Here is a 21,790-nt window from a genome sequence, read left to right on the forward strand (position 1 = left end):
TGGCTAAAATGAACAAATCAAGAGACTACAGATGCTGGCGAGGATGTGGAGAGACGGGCGCCCTCCTACACTGTTGGTGGGAATGTAAACTGGTGCAGCTGCTCTGGAAAACAGTGTGGAGGTTCCTCAAAAACCTATCAGTAGAACTCCCCTCTGACCCAGCAATAGCACTGCTAGGGACTTACCCAAGGGACACAGAAGTGCTGATGCATAGGAGCACATGTACCCCAGTGTTCATAGCAGCAATGTCAATAATAGCCAAAACATGGAAGGAGCCTAAATGTCCATCACCTGACGAATGGATCAGGAAGATGTGGTATATATTCACGATGGAGTACTACATGGCAATGAGAGGGAATGACATATGGCCATTGGTAGGAAAGTGGATGGACCTCGAGGGTGTCATGCTAAGTGAAATAAGTCAGGCGGAGAAGGACAGAAACCACGTGTTTTCACTTATAAGTCTAACAGGAGAAACAACAGAGGACCATGGGGGAGGGGAAGGGGAGAAAATAGTTAGAGGGAGGGAGGAAAACCATGAGACTCTTGAATACTGAAAACAAACTGAGAGCTGAAGGGGGAGGGGGAAAGGGGAAGGGAGTGGTGGGCATGGAGGAGGGCACTTGTGGGGAAGAGCCCTGGGTGTTACATGGAAACCCACTTGACAATAAACTATCTATATATTTAAAAAAAAACACAGTAAAGGTAATAAATGATTAAATGGAGAAGCGTCATGGAGAAACCTTTCCTCTTGGTCCCAATGTCCTAGGGAAGGTGCCTGCTGCCCTTAGGTACAGACTCAGGAAACGTAAAAGCAAAAGATAAGGAAGATCCAGGAAAAGGCTTACTTTCTTGGGAGTGAGATGCATGGACTGGGGAGGAGTCAGGTTTTGTTCTGTTTGTCCTGGTTAGTTTTCTGAAGGGCAGCAGAGGCGTCCCCTCTCCCCTACCTGTGTCCCATAACCTCAAAACACGGGGCAAAGGGCGTGACGGGACTCCAAGAGCAGCAGGTGCGGCCTGAGCAGGTCCAGGGAGGAGCCCGCCCAGGCAGCAGGGGGACGGGGCAGGCCGGGGCGCCACCGCGTGTTATGTTCAGGGAGTTCAGAAGGGAAAAACGGCACGATCACTTTTTATGTGCTCAGAACCAAGCAGGATAGAGCGGAGACACAGACCCTTCCAAGAGGCTGCGGGGGGAGCAGGACGTGCGGCGACGCCGTCCCTCTGTGCCCAGGGGGCTGCCGTGTCCTCCCAGCGCCGGAGCAAGCCCGCGGAGGGGCGGACACTGGTAAGGACAGGGGCGAGGCCCGTGGGGTCGGAGGCACCAGCGGGGCGCAGAGCCAGAGAGAAGGGACAGGGTGCTGGCCGAGGAATCCACTGGTCTCCCCTTGGTGTGGGGGATGGGCCTCGCCACAGCTGTTTGTCTCAAACGTGCTTGCGGGGGGCTCGGTGGACACTTGAGTAGTCCCTACCGTACCGAGCACCCGTGCGACTCCCTGCATCTAAACTTCCGCCCCAGGAAGCCTCCCAGGATCACTGCGACTAGGCACGAACTGAACTTCGTCTTACCAACAGCGGAAAAGCGGGGAAGAGCGCACCGATGGGCAGTTAGATGCGGAGCCTCGTCTGGCCAGCGCTGGTCACCTGTGGGCTCTCTGCGGTGCCATCGGCTCCTCGGCACGACGCTGTCCCCCTGCAGGCCTCACGTGTTCTTGGTGGCCCGCCTAGTGACTGTGTTCTCTCCTAAGTGGTTATGTGCAGGCGCCAGTCTCCTGCTTTATCCACGGGAACCCGGAGGAAGTCCTACAACTAAGAACCCAAAACCTGCCACTGAATTCCTAATCCTTGGGAGCAAACAAAGCCGTGTTCTTTCCTTACAGCACCCCACGCACGCACACGCACACACACGCACAGGCACGCGCGCACACACACAGGCATGCACGCGCACACACAGGCACGCACGCGCACGCACACCCACACACGCGCGCACACACCCACACATGCCCGCGCACACCCACGCACACCCACGCACAGGCACGCACGCACACACACGCACAGGCACGCACACACACCCGCGCACGCACACCCACGCACGCGCAGCACACCCACGCACAGGCACGCATGCGCACCCACACACGCGCACGCACACACACAGGCGCGCACACCCACCCACACGCACGCGCACACGCGCACGCATGCACACGCACAGGCACGCACACGCACACACAGGCACACACAGGCGCGCGCGCACACACACGCACCCACACACACACATGCACGCGCGCACCCACGCACACCCACGCACACGCACGTGCGCACACAGGCGCGCACACACACACACACCCGCGCACGCACACCCACGCACGCGCACACGCACACACTGTTGTACCGGATACCGCCACCATCCCAGGCGGCTTCTCACCCAAGGGGTGGCATCGGCCGAGTGTGTGAGGATCTCCGTGAAGGTCCAGTGTTATTCTGTTTGAACGTTTTATTACGAGCTGTTATTAATTTATCAATTAATAGAACCAGCTCATCAAACACAAAGACACTTAACGGGGCAGGTGGGTGGCTGCAGTGGGACTGGGCCGCAGCCCTGCTCGCCAGGTCAGGACAGGACCTGATTTGGGACCAGAGCCCTGGCCGTGCCTGCCGCCGGGGTCGCCTGCTCTGTGATATAACAGGCCAGGGCGTGGGCAGCCCGGCAGCGCCGGGGACGCGCCCGGAGGACGGCAGGGTTACGACCGGTCTGCCTGAAACCTGCCCTATTAGCTTTGCGCGTGCTTAGCGGGTCTCCCCACGTGCCACGGCTCCTTCGACTTCTGTGTCCTCCTAACTCTACAGGGCACGCTCGCTCAATGTGGTGCTGGTTCAGCGGGCAGAGCCGGCTGCCCCGGCCGATGGCCAGGATCCTGGACGCAGCGCTCCGACGGAGGTGTCCCACTCGGCTGATTTCTGCACGGCCTTCTCCGGTCTGCCGTCCCCTTGCTACGGGGCCAGGCCTGAAAAGCAACAGGACAGGAAAGCGTAGACCGGAGTTCTCGTCCTGGCTCTGCTGTGACCACCCTGGCGGCCCGGTCCAGGGTCTGACCCTTCTAGGTTTGTTCTCTCTTCTGTGACAGGGAGGGAGCCTCTAACTGGCCGAGTGTGGTGTTCACGAAACAACACCCTACACAGAGCTCTGGGCCCGGCACGGCCGAGCAGCTGTCTCAGCCGTCCCCTGAGGTCTGGGTCCGAACGGACAAGATGACTGCGGGTGCCTGGGACACAGAGGGTGCTCCTAAGTACCACCTCCCCTTCCCACCGGAACGCCTCCAGGGACCTGACCAGTGTGTCCAAACGCGGGTCCCCTCGAGCTCCAACCCCTGGGCTCCTCGGGAGCCTGCTGGCCCCCGAGGAGCCTCCCGCCAGGCCCTCACGGGCTGACCCTCAGACGTGGTCCTGAGCACCCTCATCACCGTGCTCGCTGCAGCAGCACACATAGTGAGCACCCTCACCAGCCCCTTCCTTTTTTAAAGTATTCATTTATTCTTTTAATGTTTTAAAATTTTATTTTTGAAAGAAAGTGTGAGCAGGGGAGGTGTGGGGCGGGGGGGACAAAGGATCTGAAGTGGGCTCCCCACTGACAGCAGAGAGCCCGATGCAGGGCTCGAACTCAAGAACCACAAGATCACGACCTGAGCTGAAGTCACACGCTCAACCGACCGAGCCACCCGGGCGTCCCTCCTCTCTTTCTTCGAAAGGCACCTGCAGTGTGCGGCTCGGGTTGCTGAAACAAAAGGCCCGGCAGGGGGCTCAGGGCCAGAAATGTACGTTTGCTCACTTCTAGAGGCTGGAAGCCCACGGCCAGGGTGCCGGCGGGGCTGGCTGCTCCTGAGGCCTCTCTCGTTGGCCCACAGGCGGCCGCCTCCTCGGTGTCCTCGTGCCCTTTGCTCTGTGCCCAGTGTTCCTGGCAGCTCTCCTCACGAGGGCACCAAGCTACTGGGTCAGGGCCCCACTCTCTGACCTCAGTGAACCTTAATTCCCTACTCGAGGAACCTGCTTTCTACTTAATTAACCTTCGTCACCTACTTATCTCCGAACAGGCACATTGGGGGTTAGGGCTTCGATCTACGAATTTGGGGGGGGACACTGCGCTGTCCATGAGGGTGTCCCAGAGCAGAGTCTGCAGTTAAACAGCCAGATGGGTGCACAGATACAAAGCTGTGAATGCGGTCTGACAATCCTGCAGATGGAAGGGAGGGTCACCTCCTCCAGAGGGAAAGTCACATAAGGTTCAGTATTTTATTTATGTTGCACAGTCTGTATTACTTGGGATTCTCTCGGTGGAGAAAGATACTAAAGGAGACAAAAGGAACTTATTGTTCATATGGTGAAAACACACGCACACGTGCACACACGCACGGCTCCCCAATAACCCTGCCTGAAGCAGAAGCGCAGCGACTCCGTCAGGACCCATGTCCCTGGCCCCCGCCGACTCCGTCAGGACCCGTGTCCCTGCCCCCGCCGACTCCGTCAGGACCCGTGTCCCTGGCCACCACCGACTCCGTCAGGACCCGTGTCCCTGGCCACCACTGAACTCTGCTTCCCTCTCTGTTGGCTTCATTATCAGACACTCTCTCCCCACATGCTGGCTGCCAATGGTTGGCGGCTCTCTTGGTCCTGACAGCTCTTGATCCCAGAAGAAAAAGCCAAATGGCATCTTTCCTAATGATTCTAGCCCAAGGGCCACGGAGGACTCTTAGATGGCAGACGTGCCCTTGAACCGATCACCACGGCCAAGGGACTTGGGCTGGGGTCCTGTGCCGTCCTGCAGTGGGGTGAGGGGTTAGGTCCACACAGGCCACATGCCAGTCAGACTGCGTGGGAACGCAAGGCCGGCTCCCCTGTACCCACCGCTTCCTCTCCCGACAGGCCGCCGGCCACCCCAAGTCTCTCTGCAGGAGTCACTGGGTGGCTCGTCCAGCCACACGGTCTAAATGATGATTGGCTCGCCTCTCTCTTGTTTGTAATTTCTAGATCTTTGTGCAACATCTTACCGATTAGGATGACCTTGAACGCACGTCTGTCTCTCCTGGCCAGGCGCCAAAAGCAAAGCGCTTACTGGAAGCAGGTGAAGAATGCCCTCGCACGTCTCCACCCTCTCTCCAGCGGGAACCGCACTGGGACGGTCCTCGAAAGGAGGACACAGGGAGAGTCATCACATCGGGAGTGTGGGACAGGAGGCCCTCCTTCACAAAGCACACTCGCAGATGGGCACATCTGAGGGAATGAGCAGTGCTAAAAAAAAAAAAAATCCCAACAACAACAACAAAACCAACACACGCGCTGTTGATTGAAACTTACCATTCTGGAACTGTCCAAAAATCTCTCGCTGCCAGGGACATGTCAGAAAACACAAAATAAACCGCCGCGGCGGGCCAGCTTGGGGTATGACAAATGAGTGAGGGAAACGTGGCTCCTGATTTTCCAACAGAGGGATTTCCTTACACTCCCCAAACATAAAACCAGCAGAAACACAATTTAGAAGGAAATTCCAAGGAAAAAGGGCCATTTTTTAAAACGTTTCACTATATGTCAATTAGATCTCATTAAAACAGGAAGAAAGTGGTAACACACCAGTTACAGAAGACAGAAGGCAAAACGCACCCATGAGTCCACTAACTGCTAACGGCCCGCCCGACCGCTGGGAGACGCCGCGCTAGGCACCAGGCCCAAGGGAGCCGGTAACGAACAAAAACAACTTGGAGTGTCGTTTTCAAAGCATTTTTGCTTAGAAAATCACACTTCTCACAACGATCCCATTTTACAGACAGGGCAAGTGAGACCCCAAAAGAATGAATGAACAGCCAAGAAGAATCGGAGGCTGAATTCACGCTCAGATGAGACTTTTTAACCTCCTCCACTATGGATTTTGCCCTGAAGACTCTCTCCTTTGCCCCAATTTCTAATTCCCAGTCTCCAAATCTCCCTCCACTGTAGCAGGGTCTTCTATGGTGCCAACTAAAAATCAAGTGCTGGGCAATAAAAGTTCCTTCACCAAACACACGGGGGAAACTCAGGGGTGAAATTCCTGCCGCTGCACCCCACCCCGCAGGACTTCTCAGAGCCTTCATGCTACTATACACTGCCCTTTCCCAGGGGAGCTGGCGCACAGTTTTTCCCAAACAACTGCTCACAGAATCTTTGTCCCCTCTGAAGCCTCCTGTGTGACTAAGGGAGCGATCAGAAGCACAGGTCCCAGAGAGTGAGGACCGCAGGTGCGGCGGCCAGCCCTGTGTGGCTCTGCCGAGGTCACTCAGCCCGCGTGTGCTGCGGCTTCTGTCATCCGCGAGGTGGGGGCGGAACAGCAGCCCCGTCCCAACTCTTGCGAGGACCGCGGTACACGTGTTCATGCGGAGCGGGTTACAATGTTCCTAGTTAAGGCTCAATAAACGTGACATATTCATGTTTTCATCAAAACAGTGCATGAAACAGGCATCGTGGGGTCCCTGACCGGTTTTCCTCGTTTCACGCGCCCGGGGGTGGAGGCCGCTTGGAAAGGACGGAATGGGCACCGGCTCATTTTCCAGTCGAGCAGGTGTCCGGCCGTGGGAAAGCGCTCTGACCTCCCCAAGCCTTCTCAGGTGCCTCTAGGCGAGACGGGCCTGCTACCCGCCGGCGGGCAGGGCTGTGGGCGCTGCCAGCTGCCAACAGGGGGCCTGAAACACATGCGTGTGATCCTGTTTGTGTGAATCTAGACGAATCTGAAACATTTCATTTACGGGGCATCGGGCGGCCCAGTCGGTTGACCGTCCGACTCTTGATTTCGGCTCGGGTCATGATCCCAGGGTCGTGGGCTCAAGCCCTGCATCGGGCTGAGCATTGCGCCTGCTTGGGATTCTCTCTCTCTCTCCCCTTCCCTCTGCCCCTCCCCAGCTCACGTGCATGCACTCTCTCTCTCAAATAAAAAAAAAACCCACCATTTCATTTAAATACATAAACTACACTTCCCATGCATGTTTATTCGCTCAAATGCTTCTGCAAACCCCTCCAGTTTTGAAAATCTACACCTAGTGCTCTCAGGCCTTCCTGCACATCCACTGCCTGAACCAGCTCTGCCCATTCAAAGGTCCTGCTCACTGGATTCAGCAGCTCTGGAGAAACCCTAACCACGCCTCCAAGCCGCGAAGCGAACAGACCTCGAAAAGGCAGCGACTGTCCTCCAGGGCTTGTAACGATGACTGGCATGTGGCAGGAGGCTTAAAGAAACGATAACTGTAAATTAAAGGTGCTGAGAAGGCACGATGCACCCAACTCTCCGTCCGAGTGTGGCAGACAGAGACGGAGTGAAGATGGGCCGACACTCTTTCTGCCTTCGATCTAGTCAAGAAAATAAGATGGAGAAAAATTAAGTATCAGGTTACGTGTGATATACCTTGAGTGCTTAACGGGGCCGAGAGAGAACAGAGAAGTTTATGTGAGCGAAGAGGTCAGAAAAGGCTTCCTGAGGGACGTGTGCAGAGGGCTGGGTGACAAGGGCTTCACGGAGAGATGCCCAAGGCTCCGAGACGGGGAAGCAAAGCGGTGTGCGCGGCTCGGTGACTCAGCCAGAGTCCCTGGGGCAGAAGGGAGGCTCCTGGGAGCATGTAGTCCGGCCGCGGGAGGCTCCATGTGCAGAAAAGAGGGGCTGGACTGGCGGGAGACTGGGCTGTACTACAATCTGGCCCCAAAGGAGGACATGCTCCTCTCGGTCCCCATCTGCCTTGAAGCAGGCCGTCCTTCACGCCTTCGGTCGGGGCACGGATGGCCTGAGTCCCACGTGGCCCACAGCGGGGACCTGATTAGCATACATATCCCACCCAAGAGCAGGAAACACGTCATCACCTGCAGCACAAGGCATCTACCTTCCGCACCTTGGGGATCTCTGTCTCCTCCTCGCTCTTCCGTACGCGGGAGTATCAAACGGAGGCAGTCTTCGCTCTGGCTCTGGGAGTGCTCCAAGTTCCCAACTACGGAAGCGTCCTCTCTCCAGGGAAAGGCATGTCACCACTGAGTACAAACGCTTCTTTAAATCAGAGTGTGTTCGACGTCCTGGTCACAGAGGCCCTTGCCACGCAGTTTCGCCCATCTCCCCAGGAGGCTCTGTCTCGAGGCAGCCCCCAGCACCTGAGCGACTGCACACGGTGAAAGATGGCGGCCAGAGCTCACCTTCTCCACACTCAGGAGGGGGCCCCCGGGGAGGGGCACCTGTTTTCCCGCTCCCGGCTCCTCCCGGGCCTGCAGCCTGCACACCAGGGCCAAGAGGTGACCTGGAAAGACGGAGGGCTCCGGGTTCTCAGGTGTTCTCCAGGGCCCGCACAGGTGCGCGCGGGCTGTCTGCTCCGTCTTCCGGTAAAGACGGAGGGAGGCTGGTCGCAGAGAACACACAGCGAGACCAGCCCCGGCCTCCGGCGGCCTCCGACCTGGCCGACTGGCGTGCAGACAAGTCCTCTCGCCGGAAACGAGCGCAGAATGAACTCCCGACAGCTGTGAGGTCACCGCACCCGAGAGGGACCGCGAACCAGCACGAGCTCAGTCCCGACCAAACGCCGCAGTCCTGCGAGCCGCACACCCGGACCCCCAGCCCTGCGGCCCGTGTGCGCACGTTTCCGCATCCGGCGCCGCAACTTTCCGAAGCTCCCGCGTGGCTGTCACCTCACTCTCTCTGAACCACATCTCTGTGAACAAAATATTACCCGTTTTCCAGGAGGGCGCATGAAGTCCCAGTGAAGGTAAGCAACTGACCCAATGTGACACAGTCCCTAGGGCTGAGGGTTTCCAGAGTCCCAAGACCAAGTTCTTCCCGCAAACGCTAGCTGGGGGTGTGCGTCGGGATCACCGGTTCTGCCGGTGCCCAGGTTCCGCCTCTGGACAGCTGGACGCAGTGGGGCTGAGGTGCGGTCGGGGCCTCTGTGTTTGACCTTGATGGGCCTTCCCAGGTGAGAATCATCGCATGGAACCCTCGACCTGCGGACCGTCAGAAGCGTCTCCTGACGGCCAGCAGGGCCCCAGGCCCCCGTCACGTGTATGACGGCTGCTTCTCGTTGCCACTGCTGCGTTCTGGTCCGTAACCTGCTCTGCCTCCCGAGGAAGGGAGACCGCCGGGGGTCACACCTTGTGCGGCCCTGTGCCACCCACACTCATTCATCGGACACCTCGCTCCTGCAGCTGGCTCCGGAAACACAGACGGGACACAGAGGGGATGCGGAACAACGGACAGGCGGCTGTGGACCCAGTACGGAGGCACCGCGGGACTGTCCACATTCGGGGCGGGCTCTGGCAGTGCTGGCCTGGCTGGACGGAAGGCACCAGAATCTCAGTCCGCCAACTGCAAGGAACTCAGTCTCTGCGAGCCTACCAGCCGGGGCCCGGCGCGCCGCGGATCAGTCACGTGACGGCTGGTGTGCCGTGGCACGAACATGTCCACAAGTGGTCACCTTCCAAGGCCTGACTTCTGGCGCTCCGGCCTCTGCAGCCTCCGGGAGGGGGGAGCTCGGGGTTCTCTGTTCGTAGGGTGTCAGGCCTCCCCCCTGGCCCGTGTGCAACGTCCAGCCCAGGATGGGGGTCTAACTCAAGGCTTTGCTACTTAAGGATAATTAAAGAAATTAATTTATGGAATATCTCCCGAGGCCACTGGCTAGATGCTTCATCTAAGTAATCTCGTTTAATCAACGCCATAGCTCTGGGAGGTGGGTAATCCCCCCATTTTGCAGAGAGGCAAACCAACGCACAGGGGCCTAAGCAAGCTGCTGGCAGAGCAAGACTAGCGGGGAAGCCAAGGCACCAGCAGCGCCTCCCTCGAGGGTCACATACACCCTCGGGGTGCGGGGGGAGAAGGGCAGAGAGGTCGCCCACGGTGAGGAGAGGACAAAACAGGCTCAGCAGCTCCGAGAGGGAGAAAAATCCCTTCTCCTCACGTTTCATCAGGCAAAGCGGGGCCGGGGGCACAAGCCACACCCCACACCCACACCCCGGCTCCCAGGCTCCTGAGCAGCCCCTGCCTTATTTCCTTCCACCCAAACCCCACACTTCTCCCAGACTCCTTTGAGAGACGCCTCCTCCTGAGAAGTCCCCTTTGTTTTTTTTTTTAACATGTATTTATTTTTGAAAGGCAGAGAGAGACAGAGCATGAGTGGGAGTGGGCAGAGAGAGAGGGAGACACAGAGTCTGAAGCAGGCTCCGTGCTCTGAGCGGTCAGCACACAGCCCGACACGGGGCATGAACTCACAGACTGTGAGATCATGACCTGAGCCGAAGTCGGAAATTTAACCGACTGAGCCACTCAAGCCCCGCCCAAAAGTCCCCTTTAGTCCCCAGCTCGGCAAAGCCGCCTCCTCCTCCACCCATGCACCCACATCGTCAGTATCCCTAAGAATTTATCCTACATTTCAGTGTTTGTCTGTCTTTGGCTGCCCCCCCCCCCCGCCCCGCCACGCTTTTGGTGCTGGTTCAGGACAGTTTCTGCAGGAAGAAGGCCTGAAGATCACACACAGGTCACATAGCTGCATTTTCTAGTAGGGCTTCTATTTAGTACATGCTTGGAAGTGTTTTTTCAACGAATAATTACCCGAATTGCTGAAAGGCCCTCCTTCCTTCCAAAAGATACACAGCGAGTCTTAGAAACCTACACAGTCAGAGATACTTCTGCAAGTCCCCTAAGTCGCCAGCAAGAATCCTAGGGACCCGGGTTGGTATCCTCTTCCTCATTCATCTGGGTAATGGGTCCAGTTAAACTCTTTGTGCTAAGTTTTGTTCTCAAGTGTTTAACATAAGAGACTAATTAATAATATGCTAAGCGAGGAGAAACGAGGACTGGAAACCGGGATGGTCTTGAAAAGTGGCATCTGAGCCAGTTACATGTTAGCTGATTAAGCTTCCATGGATTCCAAAGTATAAAATACAAACATTATAGCAAAATTTTGTCAATTATACACTATTTTTTTTTTCTGTATATCATCCTCAAAGGAACCCTTTTCCTAGAAGCGAAATAACTAAGGCCTAGAGAAACAGAGTGACTTGCCCAAGGTCACAGTGTTGAAGTTTACATCATACAAACTGAAGCCAACTCTTTGGACTCCAGATCCATGACTGTACTTCTCTGTCAGCAAAACTCAGCAATAATCCCAATGCCTGGGGTGCCTGGGGGGCTCAGTCGGTAAAGTGTCCGACTTTGGCTCGGTCATGATCTCACAGTTTATAGAGTTCGAGCCCATGTCAGGCTCTATGCTGACGGCTCACAGCCTGGAGCCTGCTCCGGATTCTGTGTCTCCCTCTCCCTCTCTTCCCCTCCCCTGCTCATGCTCTGTCTCTCTATGTCTCTCAAAAATAATGTTGTTGAATTAAAAAAAATTAATTGCAAAGCTTATTTAATAATGGAGGACAGATTGGTAGTTTAAAATATGTCTGCTTTGCCACCATAACACCCAAATTGTTTCCCAAAATAACATTTTGCTTGTGGCTAGTCAAACTCCAGGCGAAACTGTCAAGTCAAGGCAATCTGTCCTCTCTCTCCTGCTCTATTTCCCCCTCCCTCAACTCTCCATCCTCCCGACTTCCTCCACCAGGTGCTCCCACTATCCGCTATCAGACCCACAGCTGTGCGTCCTCACAGATCCCGGGGGACCAGAGACAGGGGGAGCTTAATGAGCTCCTCACAGTTAGGGATTGTGACTTACATAATTCAAATGATTTTAACCTACAATATCAGTCTTGTAGGCATTTTCCAACCCCTCCTAGATGAGAGCTGACGGTAAGCTAAGAGTTGGTAGCGACACACGATGGCTAAGATACGCTCCCTGACCTCCAGGAGCTCAAACTGTACGAGCGCAGAACGATGTGGGAAGAGCTGTGTTAAAAAGAGAGGTCGGGGCCGCCGCTGAGCAAAGGCCCCCGGAGATGCGGGAGCAAACCATGTGGGCCTCTGGAGGCGGAGGCCGGGGGGGATGGGAGTATGGCCGCGACAGGGCCAGGCTGAGCACAGCAGCCCTGTGAGATACCCCAAGAGCTGGGGCGCCACAGGTGGGTGGGAAGCCACTGGAAGGTTCTGAGCACTGGACTGACATGACCTGATGTGGTATTTTACAAAGAAGAAGAGCTGAAGAACCAGCAGCACGAGGACAAGGCAGACAGGAAGCTTGGAGGCCAGTTACAGGGCCATGGTGGGGAGCTGGGCCACACGGTGGCAGCGTGGGCCAGGCCGGTGGCGCTGGGGACGCCGGGCACGCTTTGACGCAGAGCCGACAGAACCTCCCCGGACGCCTGCGACATGGAGCGTAAGAGAAAGAAAGGAGTCAGGGATGACCGAGCAACGGGGCTATGGAAAACCGTAGAAGCAATAGCTTAGGAAAAAATACAAGGAAGGTGTCAGGTGTGTTAAGTCGAGACGCCTGGCAGACTTGCGGTAGCCACGCAAGCAAGCAGGGGGAGGTCTGGGTGGGGGGGAGCGGGTTCAGGGTTGTCCAGATCCGCGAGCTTCTGTTTTCATGTACGTTGTGTGGTTTACCGTTACGGGGGGCAAGGCAACTAGCGGCCTCCGAGTCACCGAGTCACCGCAGGCACCGTCCCCAACCCCTGCCCAGCCCCGTCTCCCTCTCCCGCTGGGGAGTCGCACTGGCTCGCCACAGTGTAGAAGGCGCTGCAGCCAAACGCCGGGCTCTTCGGCGGGTTACAGGCCGGGGAAACGAGAGGGGCCCGGCTGGCGTAGGCTCCGGCACCGGCCGGGCTGTCCTGGCTTGGGAACGTCAGGTCTTCCCGGACACCACGCACGTTAACCCATTTCCCTACTCCAGTGAAAGAGCAAGAGAAGTAAAAACACTTCCCAAGACTGGATATAAAAGTGAGTTAACAAAGAAAGAGCTGGGTGGAGTTTGAACCTCAACACTTCCGTAACATTTTACTTAAAACATAAAACAAACCAAACGGACTCCGAGTAGCACCTCCCATTTTCCTGTGACTGACACATTCCAACTGTGGAGGTTAGATCGTGGGGCTGGCATACCACATGCCTTCTAGAAATAAATCGGAATGCGTATCAGCGATTCTGAGAACCAGTGGTTTCTGACTTGGGCTCCATTCTCCCTCGGGGTTTACAGAGCCACTAATCACATTTAAAAGTATTTGTTCTGGGGACGGTCGGGAATGTGGTCGCCGCTCGGGCTCTGCAGTGGAAGGAAAACCAGAGTCCTCCCCAAAGCCGTCTCTAGTGCTCAGTGGTGCTCAGGAGGCAGTCTGTGCGGTATACAACTGGTGAATGTTTATTAAACCATGAATTTGGTACACTCTTCATGTGAGGAGTCTCATTAGAAAGGTAAAAATGGGGGCGCCTGGGTGGCTCAGTCGGTTAAGCCTCCGACTTGGGCTCAGGTCATGATCTCACGTTCATGGGTTCGAGCCCCATGTCAGGCTCTGTGCTGGCAGCTCAGGGCCTGGAACCTGCTTCTGATTCTGTGTCTCCCTCTCTCTGCCCCTCCCCCTCTCAGGCTCTGTCTCTCTCTGTATCAAATATAAATAAAACATTAAAAATTAAAAAAAAAAAGAAAGGTAAAAATGTAGGCGACGTGGGTCTGGTGTTCGGACAATACAGTCCTGAAGCCAACGGCAGGCGAAAACTACCCTAACCATCTGGAAAACGCTGGCCCAGCCCCTCAAGCTCCCAGGATTCTGCAACCCTGTGGGTGTGGCCCCAGCAAAGCATGACCATGGTCAGCACGTTCTAGAGTGAGGTCACGTGCAGAGATTCCTTAGGAAGTGAGAGCGGGGCCCTCTGCCGCTCCGGCGGCCGGGGGTGCACTGAGGACACGCCGCATTTTTCTCGGGAGCTCAGCTGTGGGCTTGTCCACATGCTCTTCTGAACGGGCACGCTCGGCGGGCTCCGGGACACCAGCACCAGGCCCGCACCGAGCCGGCCGGATCGCTTGATTTCCCTTCCTTCTTTAATCCTCTGAAAATGATCAGTGTCACCTGCTTATTGAGGACTTGCTGTGCATCAGGCGGTTTTAGGCACAAAGGAGTCAAAGTTAAAAACACAGGAGGCAGGAACGCTCTCCAGGAACTCCTAGTGACTTATGAGAGCACGTGCCCGGTGAGCATCGGACTTCCTTCTCACGGTGAACGTGGCCCTTGTGCCATCAGGGCTGGGGTGAGTGCACGGGGAGGCCCGTAAACGCGTGTCACAAGCTCACAGGGTTGCCCCGGGGGCCTCTCCTCCACCATCGACACAGGGAAAGAGCACCACGACGCACAGACCAAGTTCACATCCTCTCGTGTGCCCCTAATGGTGTTACAGACATTCGTAGAGAAAATTCACACAGCAAGCGAGGACTATAAAATGTGAAGAGACTTGCCAGGTCCACACAGGCCGGACATGGCAGAAATCAGGTTGTAAACTCGGTTTCACCACCCACCCTGGGAGGAGGGGCTGTTGTGACAACCACGGTCACAGCTTAGCCTCCCATGAGCGTGCCCCCCTTGGGTCCACCTGCCTGAAGAGGACAGGCGGCTTCTGGCTCTGGATTTCTTTCCTACTTGGACCTCCCTGCCTTTGCCCAGGCCTCCCTCCTCAATAAGGGTGGCGTGTCTGCCTTCCCCAAGCCGGCGGTGCTGAGAGTCTGCTTCCCAGACTACAGCATCACCGTCCCTCGGAAACTTGTTAGGAATGCAGAGCCTCAAAGCCCAGCCCGAACCTACTGGATCGGAGCCTCTGGGTGGGGGGCCCAGCAGCCCGGGCTCTCACGGGCCCAGCAGCTGTCTCCACTGCAGGCTACAGCCTGAGCACCACCCTGACCAGAGCGAAAAGGCTGAGCTCCTCTAAAGGGCCCGTGTGGCCCCACCGTGATCACTGGGCCCCTCGCAGAGCCCGTGACTAGAGAAGGCCAAGCGTCTGGTACGGGCAGCAGTCACGCCCGGCAAAGCTCTTCGGCGCTGGCTTAAGTGAAGCTGGAGGCGCAGGGAACAGCCCTCCCCTTTTGGGTCTACTTTCTACAGGCGGCCCCGCCTTCTCAGCCCAGCGGTGCAGCGGCCTTCAACTTGAGCCCATGCCCGCAGCTCAGACCCAGCTTTGGGGCCAGGAGCTCACCAAAGTGGGACCAGGTTCGTTGATAAATATGCCTCTTCCCCAACTAAGAGCGGAGGTGACCGGCTCTGAGCTCTGTTCAAGGCGGTTAGCTAAGGCTCACTCCCTCCGTCTAGAATAAACGCTAACATTAAGATACAAACCTCACAACCGTATTACTTTCTGCAGTCTCCAAAACTCCTCTGGAACTCTCGGAAGGATCAGAAAAGCTAATTTTCAAACGGGGATTAGAACCCGAGACTCCGAACTCATTCTCTGTGGCCCCATCTACTGTAACAAATTCTTGTCAGTTCTCTAATGGAGCTCCCATGAAACGGCAAGTTCCGGTCCCCGTGTAAGGGCACAGGCCCCGCGTCCCCAGGGCATGCTGCCACATGGAAAGAATACCCTTGTCACCAGCCCAGGCCACGAGAAATAACGCAGAGACACTCTCTTAAACAAAGGAGAACTTCCTAGATCCAAAGCTCCAAGTTTACCGAAAGGGCGGGGACACCGTCCAGCCCCGCTTTTCTTCCTGCAGGTGTGGGGACCGTCCTCAGCTACTCTCTTGATTTTGATGAAAAGGTCTCTGATTTCCCAAGTAACGAAAGGTGGTATTCTATTATCGTCTTAATGTCTATTGCAGCCACCTCCGGTCAAGAACAAAACGGCCTGTGGAGACTGAACAGGGGTTCCCCCACAATCACCCCCTCGCCACCGATACGGCATTGACGCTGCCTTCTAAAGGACACTGAAATTCCATCTGGGAAATGAGAGACTGCCGGAGGTTAGGGACAGACACACACAGACCCACTCTCTTCCATATGTTCCAAAAGGTGGAAATATGCCCACGAATGGTCAGATAACCCTCCCATTCTGCCTCCTTTTTTTTCATTTCTTAGAAACTCTCTCTGCTGGAACACCCCTTCCCACATTCACGCCCAGGGACAGATCCCCGGAGAAGAGACGGAGGAAAGAGGGCTAAGATTCACAAAAGGCTCATTTGGACCATCGATAATTACAGCAGCTGAAAAGCTTCCAGAAGCAGAGAAGGACCTGCTAACAAAACACCATCAGGGCACTTCCCGGAAAACTGCCCAGGAAAGAGGTTACTAGGAACAATGAGGGGAAATATCAGAGCCGAAATCGAACCTCAACTAAGCAGACAGACCTGCGGGATTTTTCATCCTCACCGCTACCAGGGAGCATTTTTTAAAAGAGCCGTGGACTCCGTGAGTTTGACAAAGGAAGAAAAACAAAAGAGAGCAGGAGACTCCTTCTGGATAAAGAGTTGCTGTTCTGCATTCGTAACTCCACACCATCCACGGCAGCGCGGACGAGGCGCAAGGTGGGGTCCCCGGCACATTTACGCACCAGCACGCCCATTCGCCCGGCTGCACTCGGGCAGGCAGCAGGCACCCCCGGCCTGCACCGCCTCTGCACCTCCCACCCCCCCGACCGGCAGGGAGCCCACCGAATGCAGGAAAGAACCGTTCTGGGGGTGAGAACCAGCCAGAGCCGGAGCTGTCATTACACAGCAAAAACCCAGCGAGAACAAAAACCCAGAGGCAGGCTGATGTAGGGAAGCCCACGACGTACCTGAATTCTTCAAATGCAAACATGACCTACTCAGAGACACTGTCCTTAGATTGTCTGGCGGCCGTTTTGGTTCGGAGGACAACCATTTAGTCAGCCGGATGGTGCAAAGTGCAGAAAAAAGAGGCGGGGTCTCCACACCCCCCCCCAATATTTGGAAGTAAAAGGCTTTCTGCAGACAGGGGCCTGCGGCCTCCAGCTCCACCAGCTGCCGACAAGCGGCAGCGAACAGGGGAGGCAGCTAGAAACCATGTGATCATTCCAGCAAGTCTGATTAATGCAGTGTGTGCTTAGGCTCCAGGCTGCGCGCTGGATTAGCCCGGAGAAAGAAGTCGAACCCCGGGCACGCCTGGGGTCCTGGGTGAATCGTGCATACGTCCACCACCCCCAACACCAGAAACCTGCAGGCTGGGAAGTTGGGGGCAGGGGCAAAGCCCTGAAGGAAGGCAGCCGGCCCCCCGCGCCCTGCCCAATGACCTCATCTGCCGCGGCAGCCGCTGCCACGGCCAGGTGTGGCCCGTGCGGCTGAACAGCGGGCCGTGATGCCAGGCTGCGTGGCACCGAGAATTCCTCAGAGGTCCCGGGTTCCCGGGGTCACACTGTGTGCCCGCCACTCCACGGAGAACAGCATGACCTTGCGGGTCCACTCTGAGAAATGATCTCATTTACGCGATTACTCGTTTATTGAGTGTCTAGTATGCACTAGGCTCCTATCAATTCCTTGAGGCACAAAAATTACCGCACTAATTGCAGAACAGAAGTTAGGAAAAAGGAAACGAGATGTCAGCCAAAAAAAGGGGAATGTTTACCAGTTTGTAAAGCCCAAGCTGCCAAGATTTGGCTGCGTTCTCAGACTTGCCTTGAAGGAGATTGTCAGCATTTGGACTGCAAATTTTTATAAAATAAGGGAGGCAGATCTCAAGTAAAAACCTGTGCGTCACGCCTGACTTTCTCTCTCCCTCACACCAGATACGGTCCCTGATTCTGGTTCCACCCCCAAAGGTCTCTTCGAGTCCCGCTGCCCGGGCCTGCGCCTGCGCCGTTTCTAACGTGGCCTCGTGCCTGAGGACCGGTCTTCCTCACTCTGTCCCTTCTCTAGAAACCTGCCAGAGCCATTTTCGGACTTTGATTTTGATGCCCCTGCCCCTTCCAACCCTGCCTGAGTTCGCCGGGGCCCATGGGATTAGGCAAAGAAAGTCTTATTTCTCCAACTCTTTCTTCCGTAAAAACTCACAAACCCCCAAATTCAGCCCAGTTCCCAAACGATGCCGGGAGCTCCCGTCTTCAGTCTATGGGGCAACGGGCCCAGGTTAGGCCCCGCTCCGCGTGAGCTGCGTGTCCTCACGCGTGCCCGACCTCCAGCACGGTGAGCCGCCCCCGACCGGCACACGGCGCCCTGCCCGCGCCCCCACCCCGCTACTTCCCGGAGGCCCAGCAGGGCAGCCACACGCATTCCCAGAGCCCGTTACAGAGCGGGAAGGTCGAGCCACACGATGCAGGTGCGCCGACGGAGCGGCCGTCCGCCTCTGCTCTCCGTCAGGGAGGACAGTGACGGAGCGCCCGTGTCACACGAGGTGCTCCGTGACCTCGCCCCCGTCGCGCACTCCCTCCCCCTTGACCCTGACTCAAAGACATGAAGTGGTAACAGCCAACGGGGGCAGGCGGATCAGTGAGGACGATCTGGGGAGGGGGGTCCTGGGGTCCCTCAAGCCCATGGCCGGCATCAGCTGAACAGATCCACAACGCCTCGCACGGGGTTCCCGACAGGCCTCTGCCTGGGACCCTCCAGCGGAGGCAGCTTCTCGGCAGGATCAGGTCAGAGCAGAAAACACAAGAGATTCAGAGTCATTAACTCGCCGAGCTTAGGGCCCAGCTCTGCCCCTTCCCGCCTCTGTGGCCAGCAGCGGGCGACCCGAGCTGTCTGCGCCCCATGCTCCCTGCGTGCGCCGCTGGACTGACCGTGGGGGCTGCCCGGGCCTCTGTCGCCGGGCAGCTGTGGGGACCCCCCAGGGCAGCCCCCGGGGAGCTGAGAGGGCCAGGGGCCGTTCTGCATCCGCCTTACCACGTGCCAAGGCCGCCTCTCGCTGGTGCTGAGAGCAGGACGCTCTTGCCCGCGGTGAGCCACCCCCTCAGTGGTGCTCTGCCCGCTAGCAGGCAGCTCACCTATTTCACTTCTGGGGTGAGGATCAGGGCAGTTCTAGGATCCTCAGGACGAGGGGTGGGTGTGTGCGCACACGCACACGTATATACTGTGAATGGGCAGATGTCTAAAATCACGGTCTCAAATCTTAGATGTAAAAAAGCAGCAGAGGAGCACCTGCGTGGCTCAGTCAGTTAAGCCTCACTCTTGATGTCAGCTCAGGTCATGATCCCAGGGTTGCGGGATTGAGCCCGGCACAGGGCTCTGTGCTGGGCATGGAGCCTGCTTGGGATTCTCATTCTCATTCTCTCTCTCTCTTTTTCTCTCTCTCTCCACCCCCTCTGCCCCCGCTCATACTCTTTTTTTTTTTTTTAACTTCTTAATGTTTTATTTATTTTTGAGAGAGACAGAGAGGCAGTGTGAGCAGGGGAGGGTCAGAGAGAGGGAGACACAGAATCCGAAGCAGGCTCCAGGCTCTGAGCTAGCTGTCGGCACAGAGTCCGACACAGGACCTGAAACCACAAACCGTGAGATCAAGACCTGAGCCGAAGCTGGACACTTAACTGACTGAGCCACCCAGGCGCCCCTCTTTCCCGGGGAAGACAGGTGGTGGTGATGGTGGAGGGCACTTGAGGGGAAGAGCACTGGGTGTTGTATGGAAAACAATTTGACAATAAAATATTATGGGGAAAAAAAAAAAGGCAGTAGAGATTGCCAGTCTTTTTTTTTTTTAATTAAGAGACTGCCTCTTTATTTTTTTTAATATTTTATTTATATTTGATACAGAGAAAGACAGAGCATGAGAAGGGGAGGGGCAGAGAGAGAAGGAGACATAGAACCGGAAGCAGGCTCCAGGCTCTGAGCTAGCTGTCAGCACAGAGCCTGACGCGGGGCTCGAACCCACGAACGTGAGATCTAACCTGAGCTGAAGTCAGAGGCTTAGGCGACTGAGCCACCCAGGCGCCCCGAGGTTGCCAAAGACTTAGGAAGAGCAATTAACCCACACCAAATACAATGACAAGACGATGTTTTTATTTATTAAACTACCTGGTTAGAGTCATGGATGAGGTTGGGGCAGCTGGTAATCAACCAGACACAAGCTTCTCGAGGGAAAGGAGATTCTAGAGCATTCTGTTTTCCGTCCTTCTGAGCATCGGGGACAGCGCCAGCGAGCTGCAGACACTCCCAACTTACTTCTGATGGATGGACGTGCTGGTGGGTCTAATGGTCGGAGCCTCAGCTGGTGCTCCCTGCATGGTCCGGGGAGAAATGGCAGTGATCTTAGTGCTGGGAGCTGGCCAGATGGGCTTTAGCCTGGCCACAGGCAGGTCCAGGGTGGAGACACCTGGGGGCTGGCGGCCCTGGACTTCATGCCCTGGTTTCCATCAGCAACTCAAGAGTCTCCTCTTGGGATGCTGGTTATACCTTTCAAGGCAATTCTTAAGGTCCGTGTACAAGAAGAGTGGATAGAAAACATGAAAAATCTCCGAATCCCAGCACCGGGTATGTGTGAGACAGAATTTGTGAGAAACTCCAATTTACTAATAAGGAAACAGAGGCCAGAGAGGTTAAGTAACTCGCCCAGGGGGCAGAGCAGTGACTCGGAGCCAGGTTGGCACAATGCCAGGGTTTGCAGGCCCGGTGCCTTTCGGGTCCCAACGTCTGCCTCCAGAAGGGGACTTATTCCACAGATGTCAGGCGGCCTGCGGCCCCACGACATGACGGAGACACGGTGACCCTCGGGGGTTCTTCTATCCAGCTGGTCCTGGCCAGTCCCCGACCTTCACGGCCCGACAAGCGACCCCAAGGGCTGCAAGAGCGCTTCAGCCGCGGCAGGAAGGGGTAGAAGCCCGAGCTGACAGTGGACAAGACTGGGGACGGAGTCGGCTTCAAGGGCTGGGCCCTCCCCTCAGTCACCAGTGGACACAGGAACAGGGACACAAGCGAGGGTCCGAGCCACCCGACAGCCCCGCTCTCCCCGAGCTGAACCAGAGGGCACGTCTGTGACCACGGGAAGTTAAAAAACAAAAGGTCACCCCGGGTCATCCACCAACGACCCAAGGCCCAGACACAGCCTGTTCTTGGTACAGGGCCTTTGCCCCTTTGCCTTTGGGGGGCGCCTGGGTGGCTCAGTGGGTTAAGCCTCTGACTTCAGCTCAGGTTAGATCTCACGTTCGTGGGTTCGAGCTCCGCGTCAGGCTCTGTGCTGACAGCTAGCTCAGAGCCTGGAGCCTGCTTCCGGTTCTGTGTCTCCTTCTCTCTCTGCCCCTCCCCCTCTCATGCTCTGTCTCTCTCTGTATCAAAAATAAATTAAACATTTAAAAAAATTTTTTACTGTTTAATTTATTTTTGAGAGAGAGACAGACAGACAAAACATGAATGGGGGAGGGGCAGAGAGAAGGGGAGATACAGAATCTGAAGTAGGCTCCAGGCTCCGAGCTGTCAGCACAGAGCCTGACGTGGGGCTCGAACTTATGAACCGTGAGATCATGACCTGAGCCGAAGCCGGACGCTCAACCGACCAAGCCACCCGGGCGCCCCTACCCTTTTGGTTTTTAAAATGTCACTCACACGGGGCTTAAACCCGTAGATGTGGAAAGTTCTGGTTGAAGGAGAGGTGGAAGAGCCCAGGGGCCCTGCAGCCAGGCGTCCCCTCCCTCCAGCAGGGACAGGCCGGACCCAGCCTGAGGACACCTGTCCTAGAGGACCGGCAGCCCAGGAAGTGTGGACACTGAGGGGGTGCTCTCTGAGCTCAGGTCAGCATGCCCCTTGCGAGTCCTCATCTGTCGTGACAGAACACGGTCTTTGCAGTGACCGGCCGTGAGGGCTGCCGGAGGCGTCCCCGGAAAGACAAACGTGGAGCCACCGAACACAGACCCCGTCCTGACGTCCCTGGCCCGACAGTCCTCGGCATGCAGTAGGCCTTCAGCCAAAAACGTTTCCTGATCACTGAATGCACGTTTATTGCAGCTGAGTTCCCCTCTCCG

At 56.4% G+C, this 21,790-nt stretch overlaps 1 protein-coding gene across 2 annotated transcripts in view; it reads right to left on the minus strand.

Moving 5' to 3' along the window:
- The window catches only part of EVL (Enah/Vasp-like), a 105,723-nt gene extending 88,859 nt beyond the window's left edge, over positions 1 to 16,864 (minus strand). The window contains exon 1 of one of the 2 annotated variants that reach the window (XM_029952516.1): positions 16,667 to 16,864. In XM_029952516.1, the coding sequence (XP_029808376.1) occupies positions 16,667 to 16,689 (23 nt within the window). In that variant the 5' untranslated portion in view covers positions 16,690 to 16,864. The remainder of the gene's footprint in view (positions 1 to 16,666) is intronic. The other variant, XM_029952513.1, reaches the window with a different exon arrangement.
- Positions 16,865 to 21,790: the final 4,926 nt, after the last annotated feature.

This window comes from Suricata suricatta, chromosome 9 (genome assembly GCF_006229205.1).
Source record: "Suricata suricatta isolate VVHF042 chromosome 9, meerkat_22Aug2017_6uvM2_HiC, whole genome shotgun sequence".
NCBI lineage: Eukaryota > Metazoa > Chordata > Mammalia > Carnivora > Herpestidae > Suricata > Suricata suricatta.